The sequence below is a fragment of the Populus alba genome, chromosome 1 (genome assembly GCF_005239225.2).
Source record: "Populus alba chromosome 1, ASM523922v2, whole genome shotgun sequence".
NCBI lineage: Eukaryota > Viridiplantae > Streptophyta > Magnoliopsida > Malpighiales > Salicaceae > Populus > Populus alba.
This window is the reverse complement of record NC_133284.1, coordinates 36,587,155-36,613,772: the sequence shown is the minus strand read 5'-3', so window position 1 is coordinate 36,613,772 and position 26,618 is coordinate 36,587,155. Positions and strand designations below refer to the sequence as shown.

General features: G+C 37.4%; 2 protein-coding genes, 1 long non-coding RNA gene and 1 pseudogene across 7 annotated transcripts; 1 reads left to right on the top strand and 3 right to left on the bottom strand.

Annotated features, from left to right (window-relative positions):
• Positions 1-1,874: 1,874 nt before the first annotated feature.
• Positions 1,875-2,331, bottom strand: LOC118055344 (uncharacterized). Its single transcript, XM_035067221.2, has one exon. The coding sequence runs from the start codon at positions 2,193-2,195 to the stop codon at positions 1,989-1,991; it is 207 nt and encodes a 68-aa protein (XP_034923112.1). The 5' UTR covers positions 2,196-2,331; the 3' UTR covers positions 1,875-1,988.
• A 3,037-nt stretch (positions 2,332-5,368) lies between these two features.
• LOC118055317 (uncharacterized) lies at positions 5,369-5,658 on the bottom strand (annotated as a pseudogene).
• Positions 5,659-12,718: 7,060 nt separating this feature from the next.
• On the top strand, positions 12,719-18,229 carry LOC140954634 (uncharacterized). 4 transcript variants are annotated; one of them, XR_012168077.1, is made up of 5 exons: positions 12,742-13,125; positions 13,209-13,330; positions 13,471-14,248; positions 17,320-17,509; positions 17,619-18,229. It is a non-coding gene; the product is annotated as an uncharacterized lncRNA (long non-coding RNA). The 4 variants fall into 4 exon arrangements; XR_012168071.1 differs by having other exon boundaries at positions 12,719-13,125; positions 13,209-14,248; XR_012168075.1 differs by lacking the exon at positions 13,209-13,330 and having other exon boundaries at positions 12,745-13,125.
• Positions 13,692-26,618, bottom strand: LOC118055382 (MADS-box transcription factor 14-like). Of its 2 annotated transcripts, none has more exons than XM_073404933.1 (7): positions 26,316-26,618; positions 17,295-17,379; positions 16,238-16,302; positions 16,039-16,138; positions 15,805-15,846; positions 14,302-14,343; positions 13,692-14,196 (listed from the first exon to the last, which is right to left on the bottom strand). In XM_073404933.1, the coding sequence occupies exons 1-7, from the start codon at positions 26,498-26,500 to the stop codon at positions 14,092-14,094; spliced, it is 624 nt and encodes a 207-aa protein (XP_073261034.1). In that variant the 5' UTR covers positions 26,501-26,618; the 3' UTR covers positions 13,692-14,091. The 2 variants fall into 2 exon arrangements, with proteins under 2 accessions (XP_073261034.1, XP_073261032.1); XM_073404931.1 differs by having other exon boundaries at positions 16,238-16,305; positions 26,316-26,614.

Here is a 26,618-nt window from a genome sequence, read left to right as displayed (position 1 = left end):
GGAGGGTATAGATGATGGGGACTTCATTTCAAAGATTGGAGTCCAGGTTCTAATGGGCCATGATGGGGTTCTGTGCATTAAAGATGGAATGATCCACACCGTGGGACTCAATAATAACAATCTCCTTTAATGATGGTTTAGCCAAAGCTTCAAGCTCATGTCCATGAATCATTATTCTGAAGTGGAAAATATTCATCAAGTGGGCCGTGTTATTAGTCTATCCACATCTTAGGACAGCGGTGTGATCTTGGAGGAGATCCACAAAAAGTTAGCACTCTGTGTTTTTATATCATAAGGTGCTTTTGAGCAATCCAAACGAGGTGGATTTAAGTGTTTCGGTGGAAGTTTCCTTTTTAGTTGTAGTGCATGTGATGGAGCTAAGAAAATGGGAACCCGAAGCTTGATTCTCTAACCTTCACTTTCCTAGTCATCAATCCTTGTCCGTTCTCTTAAAGCAATACCTTGCCTTTATAATCCATTTTTCTTCAAATCCACGATTTCCGTTTAATTACAGGAGAGAAATTGAGACACACAGTAAGGAAAGCAAGGGGGAAGATGTCGGATGGGACCAGTATTTGTGGCGGTGGTGCTGTTTATACTTTTAACACCAGTTTGCTGTTCAGATACCGGTCGTTCAAGCGATTAGTTGAGTTTTGGCAACTTTCAGAACCAGTGGAGCTTCCATACTGGTCACTCCATCCTCTACTTTGCTCTCATTTGCATTTTCTTGTTAGCTATTGGTGTCCACGTGTATGTAGGTTCATAGCCTTCGAATGCCGATCTGCCTGTTTTCACAAGATGAGATCTTAATCGTTCTTCTGATTTTCTTGAATTGTGACAACTCTGCTTTTTTCTTTTCCCATTTCATGATAGATGCTTTGAAACTGATTCGTGTAGCAAATCTTTGTACTTGATTTCTTTAGTCCAATCTAGTGCAGTTCTGTCTTTGCTTTGTGTTTCAAGTTGGAAATTCTTGGCTAAATCAATTAACAGACTGATTTACTTGCAGAGCAACTTCAATAAACATGACACATATTTTCAAGCACAATGGATTGTATATTTAGGAAGCACTACGCACCATAGGTTGGCTTTTCCTGTCACTGAAGAACTGTCGCTAGTGAGAGAGAAGCAAAGATTTAGGTTGAAGATGACTAGGGGTAACTTGAATGAAAGTGGATTAAAAAGGGTTGGAGGATCTGGAATCTTTGAATAAGCACGCCCAGTGAAGATCGAGACTGAGGGATCGCAAGGCAAGAAAAGTTTAAGGAACATATCAATTTTCTTTCATGCTAGGTGCTGTTGTGTTAACACCATCCATGCTTGATTGAAAAGACCTGATTTTTTCCAAGATTGCTTTAGAAATCGCAACTGCATGGCTCAAATGGCAGCCAGATGGTTGTTTGTTTAGTGCTGGATCCTTGCTGTTTATGGTTTTATCTATTTGGTAATCTTCATTGTTTGTATACAATAACCATCACCAAACATTCAGGTCCAGGATCCAGCTAACAATTCTCTGTTAAAACGTGGAGGATTCAAAACTGGTACATGGTGAGAGAATCAGGCACTGCATTTTGAGCACTATGCTCTTTTTTTTCCTTCTTCTTTTTTATGAAAAAAGTGTGTCAGATACCTATGATACAGAGCTTTTTGTCGTGATCCACAACCACCATTTTTCAAAGTGAATCTTGACTACAGGCTTTTTGGACTAACCAGCTATCATGTTATCGTGATGCCGGGTCACTGGAACACCCATTCCTGTACACAAGCACATGTTTGTGTCTACCTGGAAAGCTAAACTCTTTTGTTCAAGGAGTTGCTAGAGATGGCGACGCAGCCATAAGAACAACCAAACCCTAAAGAGATTTTGTACCCCATCAGCAAAATTCAGATTTTATATAGCGCACAACAACACGCTAATTGAAAAGAGAAGAGCAACCTAATTATAAAAATCCCAGCAGAGCATTAGAGCACTAAACACTGGATGAACACTAGACATAAAGGTGGGCGTGAAGAACAACAAGAAACAGAATAAGAAGCAGGCCGTAGATAACCAAATGAACAAACATGGCAGCTAAACTTGTCTTCATATTCATGAAATCAAGAGGCCGTTCCTTCCCTGGCATTTGAAAGACCAGCCCTGGTGACAGAAATGCAAACAAAGCAGCAGCTATAAGAGGAGCAGCCCAATCCTTCATTATAAAATCTCTAAATTCCTTCTTTTCAGCTCAATTTTTTGAAAGACTTGGTGGGAGGAGGAGGAGGAGGAGGAGGAGAATGAAGCACAGTATACCAAAAAGGCTTTGGTTGCTATATTTTATATCTTCCTTTCAACTCCCAGAGAAGGAGGGTAGTTGATAGTTCTTTAATAGTTTATTTAGAATAATTAAATAAATTACTTAAATTTAATTTATTAATTATTTTATATTATTCTTGTTATCTTTATTTTATTTCTTTAAAGATATTTTAAAAAAATAAATGAATATTTTAGAAAAAATAACTTTATTATTATTATTTTTTAAAAATTATAAATTAAAATAGTTAGTCTCTGATTTATTTTATAGATTAAAATTTATTTAGAATTTAATTCTTAATACTGATAAAGATTCCGAATATATCCGAGAATAGAACTCCATGAACACTAGTAATGAATTATCTTATCAATCATTCACTTTATAAGCTTTTTTTGAGCTAGTTGGATAAGGAAGAGGTCATTTTCTATTAATGTCAGTATGGTTAAAACGCACCATCACCTTAATTATATTAATAAGAGAATATTTTGATTGCGATAGTTTTTATTTTTTTCAGCAATTATAAAACAAATTATTTGATTAATCAAATAATTTTTATTTTTATATTAAATTGGGTTTTAAACCTTCAATTATTTTATAATAGCTAAAATAACTGTTTTTATTTATTTATTTTGCATGTAAATTTTATTTCACAATAACTTAATAAAACACATATTTTTTTTAAAACCATAATTAAAAATATTTTTTTAAACCGCAACAAAAGCTATATATATACATACATATATACATACACCACACTAAAAGAGGATTTGCTTCAAGGAATAATCAAGCCAACGATTGAAAGTTTGTAGGTCCATCTGCTTGCATTATTGTCTTGAGCCATAGTGGAATTGGATTGCCATTATTTAGCCTTTCTTAATTTTGTCCACTGTATTTGGAGTAAATTATAAATTTAACCCTCTTGTTTTAAGAAATGAATTTAATTGGTTTTTTTTTCCCTATCAATTTCATGCTCTTTTCCAGTGTATTTTTATTTTAAAAAATAGAAAAAAAAGATATTTATGGAAATTTATAAATTTACTTCATTATCACGTTACCTCACTCCCTTGAAAGCTGGTGTATAGCCGTTCAGCATGGCTTTTAATGAGTTTTTCCATCACTGGGGCCCATTCTCGAGATTAAAAAAATCTCTAATGTCCTTATTATTTATATATAAAGTCATGGGCCTGGGCTTTTCTTTTGAAGATTCTTTACTTTCCTACGAAGAACGAGTGATTTACCAATTCCGTCCTTATATAGTTATTAAAAACAAGTCAATTAATCCTTATAGTATCAACAATTAATTAAATAGTCTTTTGACTGGGTTGATTGTATACTTTGTTTAATAGTTTTGTATCAAAAAATGAATTCTTTTTTATTAATCTTTCATTATTACTTTTTTTTTTTCTTTCTATTTCTTAAATAAAATGAAAAATAAATCAGAAAAAGATTATGAAATGAATGAAAAGATTAAGTTTAAAATAGGAATTAATTGTCCCTTATTATAAAAACTCAATTTATTTTTTTTATTTTTATTTTCTATTTCTCAAAACAAAATGAACGAAAAGATTAAATTTATATACTTTTGAAAACAACAAGAATCTATCATTTTTTGTTGTGAAAGAAAATAGAAGGAGGAGGGTACCAGAAACGACGTCGCTCATTCCTGTGTTGACGGTCACCGACCAAGGAAAATGACGCACACTGCTTTTCTTGTGCTTTTAACTACTGTTTCAGGTTCCCATATCCCAAAGGCCACCCTCGAAGCTTGACAAAGATTAAAAAAAGGAAAAAGAAAACCTCTTCACTTCCACCTTATCGCCATAGCCTCGTCTTCAAGCTAGCTTAACGAAAATTAACCACTTCTCTTAAAAAACAAGTAAAAAACTAAAACAACCCCACCTGTCTTTTGAGCTACATAAATGGCAGACTGGGGGCCAGTGGTAATTGGGGTGGTGCTGTTTGTGTTGCTACAACCTGGTCTCTTGTTTCAGTTACCAGGAAACAACAAGCATGTGGATTTCGGGAGTTTGAAGACGAATGGAAAGGCTATAGCTGTTCATACTCTCATCTTTTTCACTGTCTATGCCATCCTCATCTTGGCTGTTCATGTTCACATCTATACTGGCTGATTACTCGAGTACTTGGTATGTTTGTTTGACGACGTTGTTGATGGATGGGCAAGATCTATGTGTCTTTCTATGTTTTTTCTTCCTTTTTTTCGCTAAAGAAGAGATAGTCTCTTATAGTTAATGATCATGATCTATTAGAATCTTGGCTGCTAATCCCAGTAATTTGAATAAGAAGCATGAAGCACTGATCTTCTAGTGCTGGGTTGATTAAATGAGTGCTTGAAATTGAATGCGTGCTCTGTTTTTCCATTGATACACGGTGCATACATACCATCATCGATATTATTGGGATCCATTGAATGTTTAAAGACTTGTTAATCATAGTCAGTGTATGTGAATCCTTGCAATTTTGTTGCTGTGGAAATTTAGTTAGAAGGCCCATTGAAAAATAAATGCTCAATGGTTCTTGTTTAAAAGAAAGAAATAAAACATAAACACAAGGAAATGCCATAGAGTTCCATTGCATCTGTAGGCCGATTAGAATAAAGAGATGCTGAAGATCTCTTGTTCGGTCACCATCTTTGTCCTATTTGATTTTATTAGTAGTCAAAATGATATCTTATCTATGGAGTGAAGTAGTCAAAATGAAAATAAATAAATAAATAAAAAACTATAGACTCCAGACTCAGTTTTGGTGGTAGTTGCAATAAGTCAGCAGTCTCATACCAAATTACAGAGATAAATTGTCATTAGCAGGATCAATCACTTTATTATATTAATTGAGACACAAGATAATCAATAGGACAAAGAGGACATTGCAAGTATCAAGCATCGTTTTTAACGAGTTTTTGAATCAAAGAGAGATTTTAGGAAGTGGCAAATCTATACCCTCTATCCTAGCATGTTGATGCAAAGCAGTCCCAGACCAAGCAAAGAAGATTTGGTAACACGGAGGAAAAGAGAGAAGAAACTCATGCATAAGAATAAAATGAAAGCAAGCACTGATAATGATAAAGAAGTGGCCGTCGCCTGGGTGTTTCTGATTGATTACTCATCCCCGCGAAAGAAAGGAATTCTACAATCAGTGGACATGTATGTGAACACCTATTGCAATGATCAAGATGGTGATTATGCAAAAGTATATAACAGCAATGGACAAGAATGGCAATCCCACTAGTGTACATGTTCCCAAATTTCTACCACTCTTGTTCTTGCTGGTAGCTGGAACAATAGCCCTGGTGATAAGAGGATGAAACAAAAGCCACTGCAACAACAACCGGCCCCCAATCTGCACTCATCTCGTTTTCGTTTTCTCTCTACTCTGATTGAGGGTTTAAGCTTTCTGAGTATTGCTTCAAGGTTTTGATAAAGAAAAGACAACCAAGAGGGTTTAAATATGGAGGAGGGCGAATAGGACTAATTTTCTTGGCGACTAAGGAGGTGGGGATGCGAAACTTGGTGAGAAAGAAGAGAGTTGAGTTATAAAGGGAGGGAAGGTATGCTTTGGTAGTGGGTTTTCTTTATCAAAGCTGAAAGGAAACAACTTTTCTTTCACTAACCTCTAATAATTGTTCACTTATAGGCTTCTTTTTGCCTGCTTTAGAGATTAATGGAGGTGGAGCCTTTATAAAAGAAACAAATGGCTAGGCAGGTGCATGTGTAAAGGGCCAGTTAACTCTGGCGGCATTTTAAACGTTTGCCTGTCACTTTTGTCTTTCTTAGGCAAGGCGAGCAACAGTCTCCTTGATCTTTATGTTGAAGCCGTTACTCTAGCCGTTCGGGTTATGGTTTTTTTGACCCTTCGCGTAGGCAGGGACAGAAGGAGTATGTGCTAGTAGATCCTCAAGTACATATTCTAGTAACTGGATGTCTGGCCGCGACACTTTAACAAGGGCGGGCTTCTATAAACTGATTCTAGAAATTAGTGATCGATCATAAGTCTAGTCTGTGGTAAATAATTAGCAAGATGGTTGACAGTAACTCAGCTTCGATGGCTACGAGAGTCAGCATACGAAAACAGGGCAAGTTCCTATGACTTATGTGTTGGAAGCTGATGAGCATGCTTAGGTCTGAAATCAGTTTGTTGATTACAGCTCTAGAACCATGGTGTAGTGCCCTTAGAGGCGTTGTTCAAACTCGAATTCAAGCCTTCTCCAGATAAAACTGCACCTTGCACGTTTCAAAAAGGTGTCTTTCCACAAGAATCCCACTGTGTGCCTTTGTGGATAGTTGATAGAATTTGAATTCAACCTGAGGTTGTATTCCCATTTATGTTCCTATTATTAATTCCTGTTATATTCAGGATTCACTGATTAACCTTAATATCTACTCAACTAGAAGAAACTATGCACTGAAAATCGGAAGATGAGAAAATGCTTCCTTAAACTCTCTGTAACGTTACATTTTGTATCTTCCTCGATCTTGCTCTTCCGAATTGAATATGTAAATGACGTTACATTTTGTATCTTCCTCGATCTTGCTCTTCCGAATTGAATATGTAAATGAATACCAGTCCTATCTTCTGGTTGGACCCCAAGTCGCCAAACAGCAAGAATCAACTAATCACCTACTGCTGAAGAAAAATCTGTTGGGCGCGGAATCCGGTTACCGGTGATGAACTGATTATTGCTCAACGGAGGATAAGCACACCGAGACACAATATTTTACGTGGTTCGGCAAAACCGCCTACATCCACGGGAGAGAGTCCATTTTATTAGAGTAGAGAAAGAATACAATAAATACATGGAGGAGGATTATCCACTCAACTCACATCTCTGCTGCCCTTGCAGCTGCAGGGCTGCTGCCATGGGCAGCAGCCCTTCCTCTTCTCTTTCTCTTCCACTCTCTACAATTCTCACATTCTCCTCTCTCACCTTGCTCTCAAATATAAGCCTCCTTTATAGGCATTCTCCAGCACATGTAGGGGACAAGACTCCCTTAAAACATGCCACCATTAGTGGCACTAATGATGCTGTCACTTGCTTGGTGGTGGTGGCCACTTTGTTTGGTGGTGGGGTAGTCCCACTAATGGCAATACCTAACAATCACCCCCTTTGCTATTTATGTGGGCAATTGTCCTCTTGCTTCATCAGCACAAGCTTGCATTCTGCAGCTTTTCCAAGCTTACCATTCCGAGAGCGTCCGTGGCCAAGTTTACAGGTACTCGCCAAACCTTTCAATCACCAGAGTCACCAAAGCACACCCTTGCTTACACCAAAGGATCACTTCAACCAGATGGTCTCACACATCACATCTGAAGAGTGTTAACGCTTGTCTCTGGGAACATTCCCCTTCGAGCATATCAACCATGCTCGGTCCGGAATGATTTATCAAGCCTCACACCAAGGCTTACAACACCCCCTCAAACGGATATTCCAAGTGCGACAGTCATTATCTGAGTATCTCAATATGATCACAAGCCCACCACTCTTCCAAGAGTCTACTCATCCAGGAGTTGCGCCTGCCCTCTGTTCCACCATAGGAACCACGCCTTACTTCTCCATGAGTCTCTCGCTCTTAGTCGTAAGAGTCCAGGTAGCTCTCCACCTTTAACCATGGGGGCAGCCCATTAAAGGTTGATCCATATCTATCTCCATACTCTGAGTATTACAATGCCATTACCGAGCTCACCACCTTGACAAGAGTCAACTCGTTCCCGGAACCTGCGCATGCCCTCTGCTCCTTCATAGCAGCCGCGTCTTAATGCTCCACAAGTTATCCACTTATTGTCCAAGGCAAATGTCTTCTAGCTCATTGATCTTTAGCATGGGGGTAATATCCATGAAAGTCAATCCTGCATTTGTCTTCATACTCATCATAGCCACTTCATTGGCTATCCATCTGTCCACTTATATCTAGCCATCACATCGGCTCTGGGGTGTTCTGAACTTGGGCTCCTATCCTGGCCCTCACACCTTCTCATGAGGTGTCTCCGCTCGTCGTCATGTGGCGGTTTGAACTGGGCTCACATCGTGGCCCACACCTTCCATCTGAGGTGTCTACGCCCGTTGTCTTGGGCGACCTGATCTTGGGCTCATTTCATAGCCCTCACACCTTCTCTCTAAGGTGTCTCCGCCCGCTGTCATGGGGCGGTCTCATCCTCCTTCATTGGGGATGACTCTAGTGGCTCCAAGATTCTCTACCACCATGTGGACTTGGGAGAGATTACTGCCACTGACTACATAGAAAGAGAAAGTTGCGGTATACTCGCAATCCTCCACCTTGATTTCTATGTTTGCAGCTTCTACGCCTTTCTGCTTGATAGCTCCACCTACACCACTCTCTTTGGTGTCTACGCCTTTCATCATAGGCGGTCGCCTTTTATCACAGGCGTTTGCACCCCCTCAATTAGGTGCCTCTGCAACAGCTCTCTTTCCATCCTTGCATGCATTGGAAATGTCTTTGCCTGTTGTCTTCAAAAAAGACTTCTTGTTGTACAAACTTTAACAGTCTCTGCTCTGAGCTTCATCTGGGAACTCTTCTTCTCCTTGCACCTGTTGTCTCATTACAGTACCTCGTTAGGATCCTTCGGGTACTCCTGCACAATCTCCATGTGCCCTCGTGCAATTTCTGTTCTCCAGATTTCTCCCTATTCCTTGCTTATGTTTGACAGCAGCTCATCCTGTCACAACACCTGTCCAAGTCAAAATAGGGTGCCAATCTTCATTCCCTTGCTGTATTTCTCTTCCATTATCAGGGTCTTCATCAATTCTCCCCTCGAGAAATCACAGTCATCGAATCTAACTTCTTTGGAGAAATCACCACTCCATCAGATCCTTGATCATATGGAACCCAACTGTTCCTTTGTGCCGTCATCTTGCTAGTCTTCAACAGTTTCATAACAAACTGTCACATATACGAAAATAGTACCGTATGGATAATCCTTCCACTAAGCAAGTTCCCAGGAAAGATTGGAGGGGTCACAACGATCCCGCTTAAAACCCAATCTCCTAGACAGAACTTCTTAGGCCATATCTATCCATCGTACTGTCTCTTCGTATATACAACCATTTGCTAGCTTTGTTGCTGCTTTCCTTTACAAGTGATCTGGGATATACAGGTTTAATACATGATTTCTCAACATCTAGCGAGACTACTAGTGTTTAGATTCGTCAAGATTGGTCTTCATCAGTTTTCACTCTACACCTCAAATCGTCCACATCTCGGGTGTCCTGAGTGTCCCAATTTTGCCTTCCATCAAGGCATTAAAATTTTCCCATTTAACAGTTAAGCACATGTAATTGGGTAAACATGTGCACCTTCTTCTTCTTCATCTTCAACGACCACCATGATGACCCTCAGATGCCTCCTGATCGGGCAATCTCTATTCAATAATTCACCACTGCCATTTTCGGTCTCGAATCTCAATGATCGGACCGTACCATTGCATCCGGAATGATCAAATTAGCTGGAAACATGTCTTGAATCGTCCAAATCGCACATCAGACGGCTAAGATTTGATCAAAACAATTCTGGCCTGATAAACGGCTCAGATTCAATCTCAGATCCGGTTGCACGTAGGATCAGCTACACTGGATCCTATCCCTCGGCTCGCGGCTCGGCTCAGTTCCAACTCGGTTCGGCTCAACTCGGCTCGGCGTGGCTCGGCTCGCGGCTGATGACATGGCATGTGGGTCCCACTGTGCTGACGTGTCTGCTGGCATGGCATGCTGACTGTGTTTGATGACGTCACCAATACATCATGCTGATGTCATCTTGGGCCATGCTTACTGTGTATGATGACGTCACAAATTACGTCATGATGACGTCATCCTTATCCGGGTTAGACACGTGGGTCGGGTCGTCTGGTATTCGGGTCGGGTCAGCCCATCCGGGCGAAGAAGACGCGTGTGACGCGCGTGGCCAGTCTCTTCGTCGGCGCGTGACGGCGCGTGTGGCCATTTCCGGCGTCCGATTTCGACGCGGTTTTCACCAGTGGCTTTGTCTCGTCCTTCTCTACACAGTGGTATGGTTAAAACACAAGTTTGACAACTTTCATTTTTGAGCAAAAATCAAACACCACTTTAACCATATGCTCTGATACCAATTGTTGGGCGCGGAATCCGGTTACCGGTGATGAACTGATTATTGCTCAACGGAGGATAAGCACACCGAGACACAATATTTTACGTGGTTCGGCAAAACCGCCTACATCCACGGGAGAGAGTCCATTTTATTAGAGTAGAGAAAGAATACAATAAATACATGGAGGAGGATTATCCACTCAACTCACATCTCTGCTGCCCTTGCAGCTGCAGGGCTGCTGCCATGGGCAGCAGCCCTTCCTCTTCTCTTTCTCTTCCACTCTCTACAATTCTCACGTTCTCCTCTCTCACCTTGCTCTCAAATATAAGCCTCCTTTATAGGCATTCTCCAGCACATGTAGGGGACAAGACTCCCTTAAAACATGCCACCATTAGTGGCACTAATGATGCTGCCACTTGCTTGGTGGTGGTGGCCACTTTGTTTGGTGGTGGGGTAGTCCCACTAATGGCAATACCTAACAAAATCCATGATGTTTACTCTCACTAGGAAATCAAACACCTACAGAGTGAAATAGCCAAGCTTCACAAAAAGATCTAAACGTTTCTCAGAGACATCCAGAGGAAAGAGAACTGCCACATCCTGTGCATGCCGTCCATGGGGATGCAGCTAATAAAGCAGAGTCAAATCCAATGCCCCCTTCCGGAGATTGACTCTTTCGCCCCCTGTCTTTATAGTCCCATCCATCTTCTCTGGATTCCGTTACTCATCACATATCTTCAGCATTTCTCCTCAATCGTCATTACTCCTAGTGGGTAAGTAATAGAAGGCTCAGACAAAGGAAGGAAGCTAAGAAGACTCTGGCAAATGGCACATTGGGAACCAGTGGTAATAGCTTTGATTCTGTTCATACTGTTGACGTCGGATAGCCGAGTTGTGGATTTCTGCGGAGACAAACCAGTGGACTCTTTATGTTTGTTCAAAACGTCGTCTTCTTTTGCCTCAACCATTTTTCTCATCGCACTTGGCGTTCACAGTTACAGAGGATAATATCTTTGCCATTCACCACAACCACGTCAAAAACCTCCTCCGCCTCCGATGCCAACAGCCTTTAGGGTTCATTTAGTGGTTATGAAAAACTACAATTTAAAACTTCTCTTAAACCTACTTTTCAAACTGTACACACCAAGTCAAATTTCATTCAGAAAAACAACAGCATCTCTCTTAGCTACCACAGAAAAAAAAAAAAAAAACTCTCCTTTCATAAGCTTCTACTCTTTTGCCTACTCATAATGTGTTTTCTTTTTAGTCAATTGTTTACATATTTTTCTGGTCAGTGATTTATTAAAAGGATCCTATGTTTGTTGAAGAATGACTTAAGTATTGGGATTGGATTTGTTGTGAGTTCTTAAAGTTGAACTCCAAGTCCCACTAGCACACAAGATATCGTGTTTCAAGTCCTGTTAGCACACAAGATATCCCTTAAATGGCTGTCATCGTGATGCAGAGAGTTCAGAGGTACTCACAAAAGCATCCACACAAAACCACGCATAACTTTTGGAAGGTACATAAATGAAAACACTCATACGAGGTTTTCTGTTTTGAAAAAATATCAAGTAAATGAAACAACGAACAGTTTTCTTACAAAAGAAAGCACGTTATCAATATAAAAGTCATTTAAGCACTCTAAATCTACCTCAAAATTTCCATTCTCCACATCCTAAAATTTTAGACTTCAACAATCTGTAAGTACGCCCAGCTCGTGAAAAACTCCATTCTGCATAGATAGAGATTTTAACAAAGAAACTCTTATTTTACAAGTATGAAGAAGAGGATTATAAATGTAATTGCTTTGAGAATAGAGTATTCTTATTATTAAAAAATAACTTGTCAAATTTACACTTTTTGTCTAATCACACCTTTATCTCTGGTGGGGGGTCCCGAGAGTCGAACCCAAGAAGTCAATAAAAAGAATCACTTCCCTTACCCATTAAGACAACTCTTTCGGATTATCATGATTATTTTATAAGAATAAATCCAAGACCTTTTTATTCTTCTGATTTTGGCCCCTCGCGAGCTATTAGGTCAAAGCAATTGCAAAAAGCAAATGGCAGTGAAGGCGAGCTAAGAGCAAAATTGATATGATCGTGATGGTTGTTTTGGCAAGCAATGACCCATCTCCATCAAGGAGTAAGTGCACAGCACAGCACCATTTGGTGTACAAGGAAAACTACCTTGCCTATATATATATATATCACCTGTATAGATATCATCATCAAGGCAAATGCCCTTTGAAAATAGGAAAAAATTATCTTTATACCCATGAAAAAAAGGTTGCAGCCCCTCCGAATACAAGGAGTCAACATTTCTCCCTCTGCGGGGACACAAAAGCACAGCTTAACCAAGTATTAAAATACCAGGAATGAGGAGCCACTTACGCTTGTCTGAGAAAAAGACAGCACGGTGCCTCTTCGCTCAGGCACGGACTAGTACTCTCCTATTGATCATATACAAGGAGGCATACAAAGAGCTTTCATGCATCGAATGGAGACACACGTGCTTCTGCCAAGTTGACGATTTTACCATCTAGCTAGGCTTCACAATATCTCATCGAATATTCTAGAAATTCATCTCCTGATCATCATGCTTTGAGATCACAAGTGGCAAGGGGATTTACATCTATACCCTCCTTTCCAAGCAACTTAGCGGGGCTCCAGAGACTCTATGAGGCAGGGAGGGGTTCCCAAATCTCTCATCTCTCAATCCTTGTTCATCCTCCTCTGGTATGTCATCTCTTAATTTCAATACCTACAGTACCATCTTTTTCTTTTTTTCTTTTTCTTTTTTCTAACTTGGGATATCCAAGGATCTCGAGCCCATCAGGGCCGGGAGCTTGTTGTGTGAGTGCATCAGCGAATCTAGCCACCATGCATCCTCCAATACTTGCCACGTCAATCTAACCATGCAAAGAGCCACGTCATCCTAGAGGTTCTCCAACCTCTCACGAGTTTAGCATTTTTCATGATATTTCTCCACTGTGCATATGGCAGTTTCCCAGTTTCAATATTCAAAAAAAGGAGATGTATATATAGATGTCAGCTAAGGTTGTTTCATCGTTCTGATCTCAGGGTTAGGGGCCAAGAAGGAGGAGGAGATCACATGTTTGTCAGAACTATGGATGCCTTGTCATGTGCTTGAAACAACGATAAGCCGCTCACAAGTGTAAATTACAGGGCATTTTGCAAGAAATAGGATGCAAGTTTTTGCATACGGCACCGTGAAGGACGGCCATTAAAAGAGCCCGAGCTAGTCCCCGTGAAATATATGTTCTCCTACCAAGGCAAGGAAATAACATCAATAACAGCGATTATTATGATCATAATAACAACAGTAGTCATGATAACCATCCTGAAGCCACTACTAGCTGCAGGGTCATCGGACCGGTCTCGCAATCCCGGCATCTACCCCCATGCGTGGTAGACATGACGCCTGCCGTGCATGCAGCAATTATTCACAGGCACTACTAGCATATAAGGGACCCAACTTAACGGCCCAATCCTGAGCAGACATATATATAGGTAAGCTGACGTGCCACTTGGTAAAGGCTTGTGCTTCCAACTGGCAACTAGTTACATGCTTAATAATTTGTTTTGACCACCACCTGGCACTTGGTGGGTATAATAAATGCCTATATGTTATTCCCCAGACGTAAGCATCCGGGATTCGCCATCTGTCCTTTTGAGATCTTGCTAAAAGTGGAACAAGTCCAGTGGAGAAGGATGAACACAATCCGGATCTTCAACAACACGGCCATGCTGGCCGGCGAGGTTGCCATTGTTGATGATTGCAGATATCTGGTTTTCATGATACAGAGAGGCAAGCTGATCAGTACATATCTGATATTAGGCGAGTTGTTCAAGTTTTGTTTTATTTTACAAGAATATTTCAACTGAGTTTACCTCTCTTTCTATGAGATTATTTTCATCTGTCAGATCTTGTTCCTGTAATTAGTAATAGAAAATGGGAGTTAGCAAAGTATCGATCCGCTTGTAACCTTGACAGCTTAAGCAAGAGCACTACGTTTATTAGGCACTTAAAACAATAAGAGACCTAATCTTGGAGACACGAAAGCAACACGAGACACAGGAGAAATAGAGAAGCCAACAAAATAATGACCCTGCCCAGTAGGAAAAAAGTTGCACACCAAACCTTGAATGCGAAAGTGAAGAAGCAATCAGAAAAATTCCCATGTAATTTATTGACAACCTAGCTACAAATTCTTAGTTTTGTGCTTTCTCTTGCTGTTTTGAGTGGAATTACTAATTAGTACTCCCATAGTAATTCAAGGGGAAAACCAGAGCCTAAAGAAAAGCAACACATTAAGCCTAAACTGCAAGAATGTGAGGAGAAAAGACCACTAAGTTTCTTGGGACAATCCTTTGTTCCTCTTATCATTAGGAATTGTTTTTCATGATAATTAATCACTCCCCATCTGTTTTCCCTACAGCAACTGTCTCTACCTGCCTCCTCAACCCCATTCCTCTGCCTCTCACATCTTCTAGAAAATGTTCTCATTTCCATGAAAACAACATACTGAAACAGAACACATTCTACCTAGAATTCCTATGCAAATGAAGTTTGTTACATGCCATATCAGGCTGTGGATATGCTCCTGACAAAACACCTACCATGCAATTATTTAACGCAACAAACTTAAATGATTTGTTCCATCTTTTTGTACACCCATCCAAAGAACGACGAACCCGTACGGATAGAATGTGACTATATGAGAGCCTTACAGCACAGGCAGCAGTTCAATAAAGGCACCATTCTCTTCCATGCATTTTAATTAAGTGCTCATCGTGCAACTAATATTGCTTCTAGGAGGAGGCAGCCGTACATTGGAGAATGGCTTATCTGGTTTAGAAGCCATCAAGCACCCCCTCTTGCAACTGCGTAAGCCTCTAGGGGCAAGTAAGTCTAATTCTGATTATTGCAGATTAAATCCACCTCAGCCTATGGATCTAGGAGTCTCATAAAGGTATTTCCGTGTTCCATCAATACTAAACAGCGCTTCGCTTTCAATCATGGTATCGTTTTCGTTCCCGTCATTTTTATTGTTAGTGTATGCTGGAATCTCTTGCCACAATTTACAGAAATGACTGGTACATATATGCTTGGCAGTGGTAGATTTCATAGTTTGATTCCTACCTTTGTTCTTTACGAATGGTAGGGACAGGCTTGGACAGTTTCGATTCTTTCTTAATGTTCATCATATAAACTTTCTTCATTTGCACATAACAATTCATGACACTTGCATGCAGTCACTTAAGAAAACTAACTTAACTATTGGTGCGCGCATAAATAAAACGAAAGTACTTGAACTGACAACACTTAATCCAGAACCACAAGGCTTCAATAAATACGCCCAATTTATTTGAAAGAAAGAGAGAATGGCATACCTTCTGATGGAGGGCTGTTACGGACTTCATCATTGCTTCTGTCTACATATCACCATTATTCAAATGTTTCAGTATTTCGATTGCTAAGTCACTCACATTTTGTTTAGGAGTAATTAAGTGTGTTAAATAGATGGAACATGATCTTAGATAATTGCAGTAATGAAGAGTTTCAAGCTCTCACAACCAACAAACAAGGTTGTTCTGTTGATCATGGGTTTGAATTGGACAACTGACCTTTCTTCCTCTGGTGTAAACTAGTGTTGAGTCCAGTTCTCTTTCTAGCTGAATGAGTTGAGTTATATTTAGCTGTTCTATGTTCTTCCCTTCAAAGTACCTGCAAAAAAGAGCCAGTAAATGCTAGTGATAGGTCCAGTGGAATGCAACATGTCAATTTCCATGAAGCGTATGACATGAATCTGAAGATTGATGATACCTTTGGACCATTTGGAGTGGGTTAGCATCCATATAGCTGGGACCCGTGTATTCTGCGTGATGATTCTGCTGAATTTCCAAAAGGTAAACAAAATGAAAGCTAGGCAATTTTGATTTCATGAAGAGGATCTAGAATTCTAAAAGGCAAAAAAAGAAAAAAGAAAAAAGAAAAAAGTGAAATAAAATCTTCATCAAATTGCTGTATTTAGCTTTGTCGAATTTGAATCGAAGTGACTTTATGGAAAATCTCCCTTGCCATGATGGCTTCTATCATGGGGTAGTTCAACCAAGTTTGGTAACTCAAATGCTGGATCATTGAACTAAAGAAAACTCATCCCACAAAAAACACGAAAATAAAAAGACTGAAAACCTCTTGAACCTGATTAATATGGAAGTTAATATTCGAGCCTATTAATCTATGGTTACTTTAGCAAAGCCAATAATCTTGAACAATCATTGCACTGCCCTATGCCTATGACTATAAATCTGGTCACTAGTCTACTCTGTACAGCAGTGCCTTCACATTTCACACTTTCTTTTTCTCTGTTTTTCCCCCCTACAACATGATCCTCCTAGAAAAACACATCCTTCCTCCAGGAGCTGTGCACTGATCCCTGAAGTAACATGCATGTATGTGTCATAGGCATCCACGTAAAAGTGCACATACATGATAGAAAACATTTTAAGACATTAATATAGGTAGCCTGAAGAAGCACAGAGCATCATATGCACCGTGAACCCCTCTCTTCAGCAATTGCGTTCCAGTGTTTCCCAGCAAAAGCTGCCATATTCTGGGTGGTTGCCTATAAGGATTTCACAAAATCTCTCTCCCTCTCTCAAAAAGTTCCCTTTTACTATTAGGTTTCGAAAACAGAGTTGAAGTAGTTTTTAAGTGGCTCTTTCCTCCGGAGTTGGATCTCACGCATTTTTGCCCAAAATATAGTAAAATGGAATAATCGAAAAGCTGTATCTTTTGGAAATTTAGAGATTTCTAGTGCTATGCTCAAATATTGAATGCAATAACAAAGTTTTGGCAAAATGATGAATAATCGACTAACCTTGGTTTTATCAACGTTCTTGCAGATTGCTATTTCTTGACTTTTAGTTTTATGTGTGTCATAGCGCTCAAGGATATTTCTCAAACTGTACACAAAGGAACATTGCGCAACTCAGAAATCCTCAAACTGGGCATAAAGGAACATAGTACAACTGATAAGCAAGCAAGGAACCTACAAGTATTGTGAAGCAAATACCAACAGAGAATCAATAAAACGTAAGTATAATAATGAATACTCCAAAAACTGCATCATATTGTAACCACTCATGGATGCTATATAAAGTACTAACTTCAATTTCCGTGAAATTCTTTTATATAATTCTAGAACAATGAAAGTAGATGAACAATCAAAATTGCAACTCGGTAATTCATTTCAATTTGCAAATATATTTGTTTTTAAAATATTTACATGTGAACAATTAACTAGGAGGTAGTTTTTCTAATTTACTGGGATCTGTTTTGCTATGGTCAGAATTGAAGCTACAAGTGAAGTTTAGCCAGCATAAAAATCCCTGACAATCCATATGACAGGTATTTTCCTATTTCTTCCATCTTCTAAAATTTACAGTGGATAATGGTTGTAAGGTTCACTTCTATGAGCCCTTGTTAGTGTGTGTTGTGGTGGTCATTTTTCATTTATGCGGATTGTATTTACTTATTGTCTTTTTGTATCTTGATAGCATTCTAAGGCTAAGGCTTTCATTTAGACTGCTAGCCAACATGAAAGGTCAATAATAACCAACTCTTCTACGGAAGGCCTTGTATCATCGAACATTAATGCTCATGTCATATGTAGTTTCAGGGAGAGACAGTTTCTAGCCTCCTGCTGTCATACAGTAGTGGGAAACATGCTTAACATTCTTTGCTTTTTAATCAAGAGGCATGACTGATCTTAAATAGAGGATATATTATCAGTTCCAAGGGTTTTGGACAAAATGAAGGCATGAAACATTGAAAGTATGCGATGCTGGACATGATTTTGATTTCTGCTAGTGTGACTTGAGGATTTATCACGATGAAAATCATGAAAGTAGTATTAGGGTGCAATAATAATCATGATAGTCAAAAGTTAGAAGATAGATTTATGACACTCAGTTATCTTGTTAGGATTTACCTGTCAAGTAAGATCATTAGGAAGAACAATATGCCAGGCAAAAATTAAGCTTTTTGGCCTTTACTCTTGGAGTTTATTATATTTATTCTAACATCAAAAGGTAACAGCTATTACTGAGATGAAACTATATGAATTTTCTCCAACTATACATGATAGCTTAGGTTCTCCACAGAAACTTTGCAATAGGTAACTATGCTTTTATTATTTATGGCCGAAGTGAGTTCAAATGGGTTCTTTTCCTTCTTTTCTTTTTTTGTATTGCAATACTTAACTACGCTTTTATCAACAGTATGTAACTATTGTATTTCTATTGATAATATTATTCGATTTAGAAATATAGAAAAGGAAAAACAAGATTGAAGGAAAAAGGAACATAATGAGAATGCTTCTCTGCTGTTCTCATTTCTTTTCTTTCGATTATTTTGGAATTATAGTAGGTAATTTGAACGCACTATATGTTTGAGAATATGTTGTTAAAATGAGAAGAATTGCGAGAAAGAAGATAGAAAAAACAGAGAGAATCGAGTATTTGTGACTATGAGTATTTGGTTTGAACATGGGTGTAGATAGCTTTGCAATCAACAAAATCACCATCAAATACATCTCTGTGCCATGCTTGTTTCTGAGATAGCATACCTATTGTTTCTAAAAAGAAGTCTCTGTACCAAGAAATTTTCATTATGAGTTCTATTACTACATGCTTGAATAAATATTCAGCTCAGAAAGCCTTTGGAGAGATTAAAGCCTTAATGATTGAATCGCCTCTTACTATGCTAGTTGATTTCAATAAACTATTAACAATGTAGTGTGATGAATTTCAAGCTAGATTTGTAGTGCCAGTTAATAAGCACACACAACTTTTTCAATGATGAACTATCTGGTTAATTTGGAATAATCAAGTATGGCAGAATCTGAACTCTAGAAGAAGCTTAACAAGCCCTATGTCATGTGAAGTTCTTATGCTGATGAATTCATCATTGAAGTATAAAAGAAGAGAGTTTAGTGTTTGTAGCAGATGCACTTGGCAAGTGATTTTCCTTAGCAAGGCTAATGGGGAATACAAGTTTCGAGGAGTTCTTAGTTCATCCTCTCTTCTATTTTCTCTAAAGCACTTTATTCTACTTGCTCCTCTCTTAATACTTCTTTTTGCTACAATAAGCTCGGATTACTTCAGAAATAAAAAAAATCTGAACTCCACCCTAAACATAAGACCTAATCAATCCTAATTTTCATGAATCAAACCCCAACTCAAATTCACTTCTAAAATTCCTAATTCTCCAACCACAGCTAACTATAAACCTTTTGTGGAACGCAAATTTAATTTGCTCGTTTGTTTATGTGTTTTTGTGTGTTTCAAGCGCCGTCCAAAAAACACACGTAGAGAGAAACAAATTCCAAGTGGCTGAGCAGTTGCCATCACTTTTTAACCAAGTTGCATTTTTTACTTGGTAACCAAAAAGCAAGATCCTTAGTCTAAAGAAGCTATATAATAATAATCTAGAGAATATCTTTTGATCAGTTCAACTATATATATATATAAGGGTTTTCTATAAACCTGAACTTGAACTATTTTGTTCCAATTTTGTTTGTTCATGTTTAGTGTAATTTATTATTCTTTCCGTCGGTTCTAGAGAGATAAAAGTCATTAACTGATATATTATATCATTGTTCTTTATTCGCAATTCTCTAAAATACCCTTATTTTAATCGCAGGTCTCTTACAAGATTAGAGAAATTATAAGAAAATATATGACTTGATAATTTGACAAGCGAAAATAAAAAAGTTAGACGATCACTATGGGGACGGATAGAGTACTATTTTTCTCTCCATACTGTTATGTCACTAATGAAAATCTCATTGCTGTCTTCTTACATCCCTCTCCTATTGGATTCCTTTTCAAACCTAATTTGAAATGTTCATACGAAGTTAGTAAATTAGATATTGGAGCTTCTGTCAATCCTGAACCCATGATCAGTGGAGGACCCAATCACAAATTAGGTTTTCAACAGAGGTGGACTACACATAGTTGAGTAGGTCAATTCACCATTTCTGCGACAACTTTGAGCCTAGGTTGAATAAAGCCTTGGGCCTACTCAAAAACCATGACTTCGACTGGCTGCTGCTCTGTTGGGAAATCTTCTTTCCTACTTCTTCAATCCCTTTCCTTACAGAGAACTCTAATTTCCAACCTCTGAAAAAATACCATTCCTTAATCCCCCTCTCTTATAGAGAACCATTTTTTTACGTTCTCCTAATTTGTAACCTACGTTCATGAATTGGCAGCAAAGTCAAACATGCTTTTAAATCCTAAATAACAATTCAATAAACTCATAACTTAACTTCTCTATATTTTGTTTTTGGAAGGACTTAAACCAGTAGAAAATGGAGAAAACAAGTGCCTTGTGTTATTTATAGTTTTGTTCTATCTAGTTTCATTAGTTATTCACTAGAGCAATTATTCACTAGAAATCGATCCAAGGCAAGCATTCCGATCTATTATGACATAGGCACGAGGCGCTCAATGGACTTTTCTAGGCTTTGAATTAATGCAAAAACAATTTTATTATGCAACATTAAAATATTTGAAGACATCTTTTATTTTAGTATAAGAGTAAGAGAAAATAAAATATAAAATCTAGAAAATATATATTTTCTATTATATTTATCTGCATCATTTATTCTATTCCTATGAAATACTAGATAAAAGAGTTAGTGATACTTCTTTTCTTATTTTCAGGATACCTGTCGAAGTCTAACAAATTTTTTGAGTCAAAATCACAAAACAAACTTATTTATTTAAAAATCCCAACTTAACTCAATAAAAATCAAATCTACTAGTAAGTTACACAAATTTAAAAATGACTTGCTCTATTTATATATAAGTTTCTTTGTTTTTGGGATACCACATAAAAATATTATTTTTTTCATTACAATCAAAGTTTCAATCGCAATATTACTACATACACAAACATGACCTTAATCTCTACTTCTACATATTAATAAGTTTGTTCTCTTTTTTCCTTGAATTTTGATATTAAACCTCTACATTCACCTCCACCAAAAAGCTTAAACTTCCTTCTATTTTCTTTTTGTGCTCTTAATAATCACTCATATAATACAACTTAAGAAGTACTTTTGTCATACTAATAGTTAATGACCTGCTACTCTTTTTTTTTTTTAATTCTCATTTATAAATGAGATTTGAAGTGTAATTTAAGATTTTCTATAAAAGCCTTCCTTCAATGAATTTGTACATATACATATAAGAAAGTGGTTCATTCTCTTTTATTTTTAGCTTTTTTAAAAAAAATTACTTTTTTTCTTAAAAACAAACATTGTGGAAAATATTTTAAGAAAAAAATAATTAAAATGCATGTTATGATAATGGTATGGTTGTGGTGACAACGACATATCATGATGGTATAAGTGATGGTGCTGATAATGATTTTGATGGCTATAGCAAAACAAATTGATTGGTTTGGTTATGGTTGTGTGATTTCGTTTTCAATAAAGTTAAAGTGCATGCTATAGCTCTGGTAGTTAGTGTTATCAAAATTGGATTTATCTGACTAGCTAAACTAAATAACTGGTGACAGGGACTTGAATCAGATCATTTTTAAAACTGATAAAATTCACAACATTGAATAAAAAACAACCTGATGGTTGAATCGGTGAACATTCGATTCAGAGCAATGATCCAAAATTGTAACTAGGATAACATTAATGGTGATAACAGTGTTTTGGAAGTGTTTGGGGGAACGATGGTGATGGGATAGTGGTGGTCGCTGTGATAGTGTGGTGGCGTTGTGTTGATTTTCATGGTGGTAGTGTGACATTTACAATCTATTAATAGAAAACAGAGCACTAAAAGCCATTTTTAAATACTTGATTCGGTTTATAAAATCATTCATAAGAAATAATAAAGATAGCAGTTCACCAAAACTTGTTTTGAAAAAAATAAATCATAATGATACCAAACACTACCGCTAAATTTAGGATAATAGTAATTCACGATCATGTAATGTTTTCATACCATCATGAGAATTCGATATTCATAAAATTTTACTTCTTAGAATTAAACAAAGACAACTTTTAGCAGTAGTTTAAATTATATTGAAGTAATTCGCTTTAGTGCCAGTTAACATAACCTACTTGATTAATTAAAGAATATATAGAGGAGGTCAGAGCAGCCTCAATGGAGGTCAATTCAGTTCATGGTAGTAATACTCTCCTATTCCATAACTACGAACCGTTAAAATCATCGACTCTAGTCACTGATTTTAGACTATAAGATCCTATCAAGTTAGAGTATGAAATGTTTATAGAATGATCACGGTTTCAAAAGTTATTTAGTTTTCATTACTTAAATATATTTTTAATTACAAATATTGTAAAAATTGTGGTTTTGAAAAAAACTATATTATGCGGTTTTTTTAATTAAATTTGTTTTTTCAGGTTAAGTTATAATCGTAAAAATTATTATAATATCAAATACACGCTCAGTAAACTTGCTTTATTTGTAGTAGGATTTTATTTTAGAAGAATGTATTGTTCATTGAAATGGAAGCTTTGATTTCAAGAGCATAGTTTCAAGAGTTTGTTATAAATAAAAGTTTTGCAATGCTTCTAAAGCCTTTTAAAAAGTTTTGCAATCTATGTAGACATCATTTTTGCAAATTATCAGTAGGTCACCGCACATTACTGCTATCACCAGAGCAAGTTCAAGCATCGACCAACCAAATTTTGGAATCAAAAGCTTGATATTTACAGCAAGAACTTATTAAGTCGTCGGTGAAGGTACAACTTTATTTCTATGCACAGTATTTGAATGAAGAATCCTACATTATATGGTCTAGAAGGGGACAGAGAGCTAGCCGCCAAGCGAAGGGGCAAGAGGCTAGGAGCCTAAATGGCTACTTCACTATCTACTACCAAGTGCCCATGAGGTGTTGTGGCGTTATATTGAGTCGCAACCACTTGAGGCATCATAAAGCAACCAATCAACGCACGACTGTGCACTATCCTAGATGATTCAGACTCGTGAGTACTTCGCTCTACTATCAGATTCTAATAAATAAAATATCAATAAGCACAAACGTTGATTTGTTCATTGTTTCTGTGTAGTTTCCGGAATTAGGATGTGAATGAGTTGTCTGGCACAAAGGCCCCACATTTTAGTGTCATATGTCCATTTTATGTATACATCAGCAATTTCCGAGTAGATTCTACTAAAAAATTTACAAGCGTAAAAACTAAGAGGAAAAAGTGGGAAGAAGAGAATAGGTGTTTTTAAAAGTTACTACTAAAGGATTTTGCATTCAAATGAAAGAAAAACAAAAACTCTTCCAAACTCTTAGGGAATTGAACAATATAATTCAGGTATATTGAATTATGAGTATGGCTCGCTTTAAATAATGTGATGATGCTTAGTCATAAGTTTTATAGAATAATTTTGGATGAAATGAATTTTGATTCATTTATTAGTTTTTCAAATAGTTTTTCAATTAGGAAGTATTTCAATTTTCAAATATAAGTCTACATTAAAATAGCAATAATACAATTTCAATCAATAAGAGGTTAAGAAACATGAATACTTCAAAAAAAAAAAAACCCTCATATATATAATGGATATGTGTTAAAAATGAATATAGTCGGATCAGATATACGGCGATGCAGCAAAAAATAATAAGGAATTATATATAAATTTAATTTTAGTTAAATGAAATATAAGGTAGGATATATGAGAGATATGATTAGAACATTCGAGGATTTATGAGGGATATTGCTAAAAAAACTCTTGGTGTTAAACTTTTAATTTTTTTTAAAATTCAAATATAATTTTAAGTTTTATGAGTTAAAAACAATCAAACATTCAAGTAAACATAACTTCTTTTTTGTGTCTAAATCGGACTTCAAGCCCTGAATTAAAATGAGATTTTAATACATAATAGAATACACACCTCCTTTAGGTGAGTTATTAATATCCCGGTCCTCCCTAACAAATGGATTGGCTAACCTTACACCTCGCTTCAACCAATCATTAAAGTGTTATCTCCTCGTCACAATTAAGTATGATAAGATCAATGTTTAATTTATGTGTGTGAGTGCGCCCACCAAAAACTTAAACTAATTATGAAAGTGAACTTCACTTTCTTATTAAAAGAGTCCTGCACCAAGTGTCAAGTGCTCGTGAGCTGCACCGAGCACCATTGCAGTGTTGTAAAAAGTCAAGCGAGTTACTTTCGACCAATTACGTTCTTCTAAGCGAGGTTATGCAAGGGAGGAAATTTGCATTCCTAAATCCTTGCGCAATAATTTTGCTTAATTCTAGACATTGTGGTGTTCTAGGAGGTTTTACTGAAACCGATGAACTTTCTAAATTTTTTTTGTTATGGGGTTGTTTTATATAACGAGAAAAACTACAGTGTGGTGAATTTGGATATCGAATATATGAGGGGGATTGTTTGAGCGGTTTAACTATTGGAAAAATTATTTATGCGACACTAATTTTTCATCTATTTATGTTCCTTTTGTTAGCATTGCATTATTTTCTTGGAATAGAAGAGTTAAAACATAACAAATAATCATTTCTATTTTGAGATAACAAGAATTCTTCACTATAAAAACAGATTTATATTTATATATTCATTTATGTTTCTCAAACTTTTTATACAAAACATTAGGGGTGTTCAAAAAAACCGATCAACCGATTAAACCGAGAAAACCGAGAAAAAATTAACCGAAAAAACCGAACCGATAAAAAAACCGAATAAACCGATTAAAAAATTTAAAAAAACCACCCGGTTCGGTTCGGTTCCGGTTTTAAAAAGCTTAAACCGATTGAACCGGACTAAACCGAACCGGTTTAATTGAATCTAAAACAAAATATAAAACCTTTGCACCCGGCCCCCACTCCAATACCCGCCGGCCCCCACTCACCATCCCCCTTCCCTTTTCTCCAAAATCTTTGCACCCCACTCACCATCACCATCCCCCTTCCCTTTTCCCCAAAACCTTTGCACCCCACTCACCCTCCCCCTTCCCTTTTCCCCAAAACTTTTCCAACCCACTCACCCTTTCCCTTCTCTTTTCCCCAAAAGTTTTATTTTATTTTATTAGTTTCGGTTTTTCTGGTTTTTAAGGCTAAAAAACCGACCCGAACCGAACAAAATCGGTTCGGTTTGAACCGGTTTTCGGTTCGGTTCGGGTTATATTAACAAGAAATGATATTTTCCGGTTCGGTTGAATTTTTATGTTAAAACCGAACCGAACCGGACCGTGAACACCCCTACAAAACATAATATCCTTCAATTTAGGGAAACACACAGAAAATACGAGGTTGATTGCTAAATCAGAATTCCATCGTGTAATTTGCTACCCATCGTCACATCCTCAGCTAACATGGATCTTGCATTTATAATCCATATCATCCTCGTAACCTATCTTGTCTCCTTCTAGACAGTAATTCCTGAAATCAAATAATAAATAATATACCTAGGCCTAGACGTGGCTGATGATCCCAACACACACAACACAGCACAACAGCACGAGCATATGCAAATCAAGGCAAAACTGGTGGTATGCATATCAAAGTCAGGAAAGTGACAAAGGCCCACATAAGTGGACAAACTTCTCTATTAGGAGATCCTGTTGATTTTTCCAATGAACAAGGATATACCAAGTGAATCTCGCTCCCTCTACAGTGACAGTTAGATGATTTGAAAAGGGTTTTTGTCTCTCAGTGTATGTGTTTCCAAAAGCCAAGCAAATATATAAGATCATGAAATTCAAAGCATATCTAGCAAAAATATCTTCCATATGACCACGATCAAATCAAAAACGAAGAAAAAATAAAATTTAAGGCAAGCTTAAAATGGAAAGTATAAAGAGACAGAATTAAGGACGTGCCTGTTGCCACTGCAAAACTCGAAGAGCTTGCCAGTGGAGGAGAAGATGATGACCGCCATCTCAACATCACACAAAACCGATAGTTCTTTAGCTTTCTTTAATAAACCTCTCTTTCTCTTTGAGAAGCACACTTGACGGCTGCTTTTGTCTTCGATTCGTTGTAACTGCACCTTCCCTCTCACCATGACCGATCCACCAAGGAGTGATCTCTGCGTTCTGTTTCACAAGAAGAAAATGAAGCAGTGTAGCTATGTCAGAGAGAAAATGGAGAGACGATTGGGGATTCTTATAGATTTGAGCAGA

Bases quoted from the DNA above. Each gene is read 5' to 3' on its own strand.
- LOC118055382 (XM_073404931.1), bottom strand. From the start codon at position 26,500: ATGGTGAGAGGGAAGGTGCAGTTACAACGAATCGAAGACAAAAGCAGC. The intron at 17,380-26,315 runs GCACGTCCTTAA...CTTTGTGTACAG, and splicing joins GAGTTTTGCAGTGGCAACAG to TTTGAGAAATATCCTTGAGC. The intron at 14,344-15,804 runs GTATGCCATTCT...TACTAATTACAG, and splicing joins TAACAGCCCTCCATCAGAAG to GAACAAGATCTGACAGATGA.
- LOC118055344 (XM_035067221.2), bottom strand. From the start codon at position 2,195: ATGAAGGATTGGGCTGCTCCTCTTATAGCTGCTGCTTTGTTTGCATTT.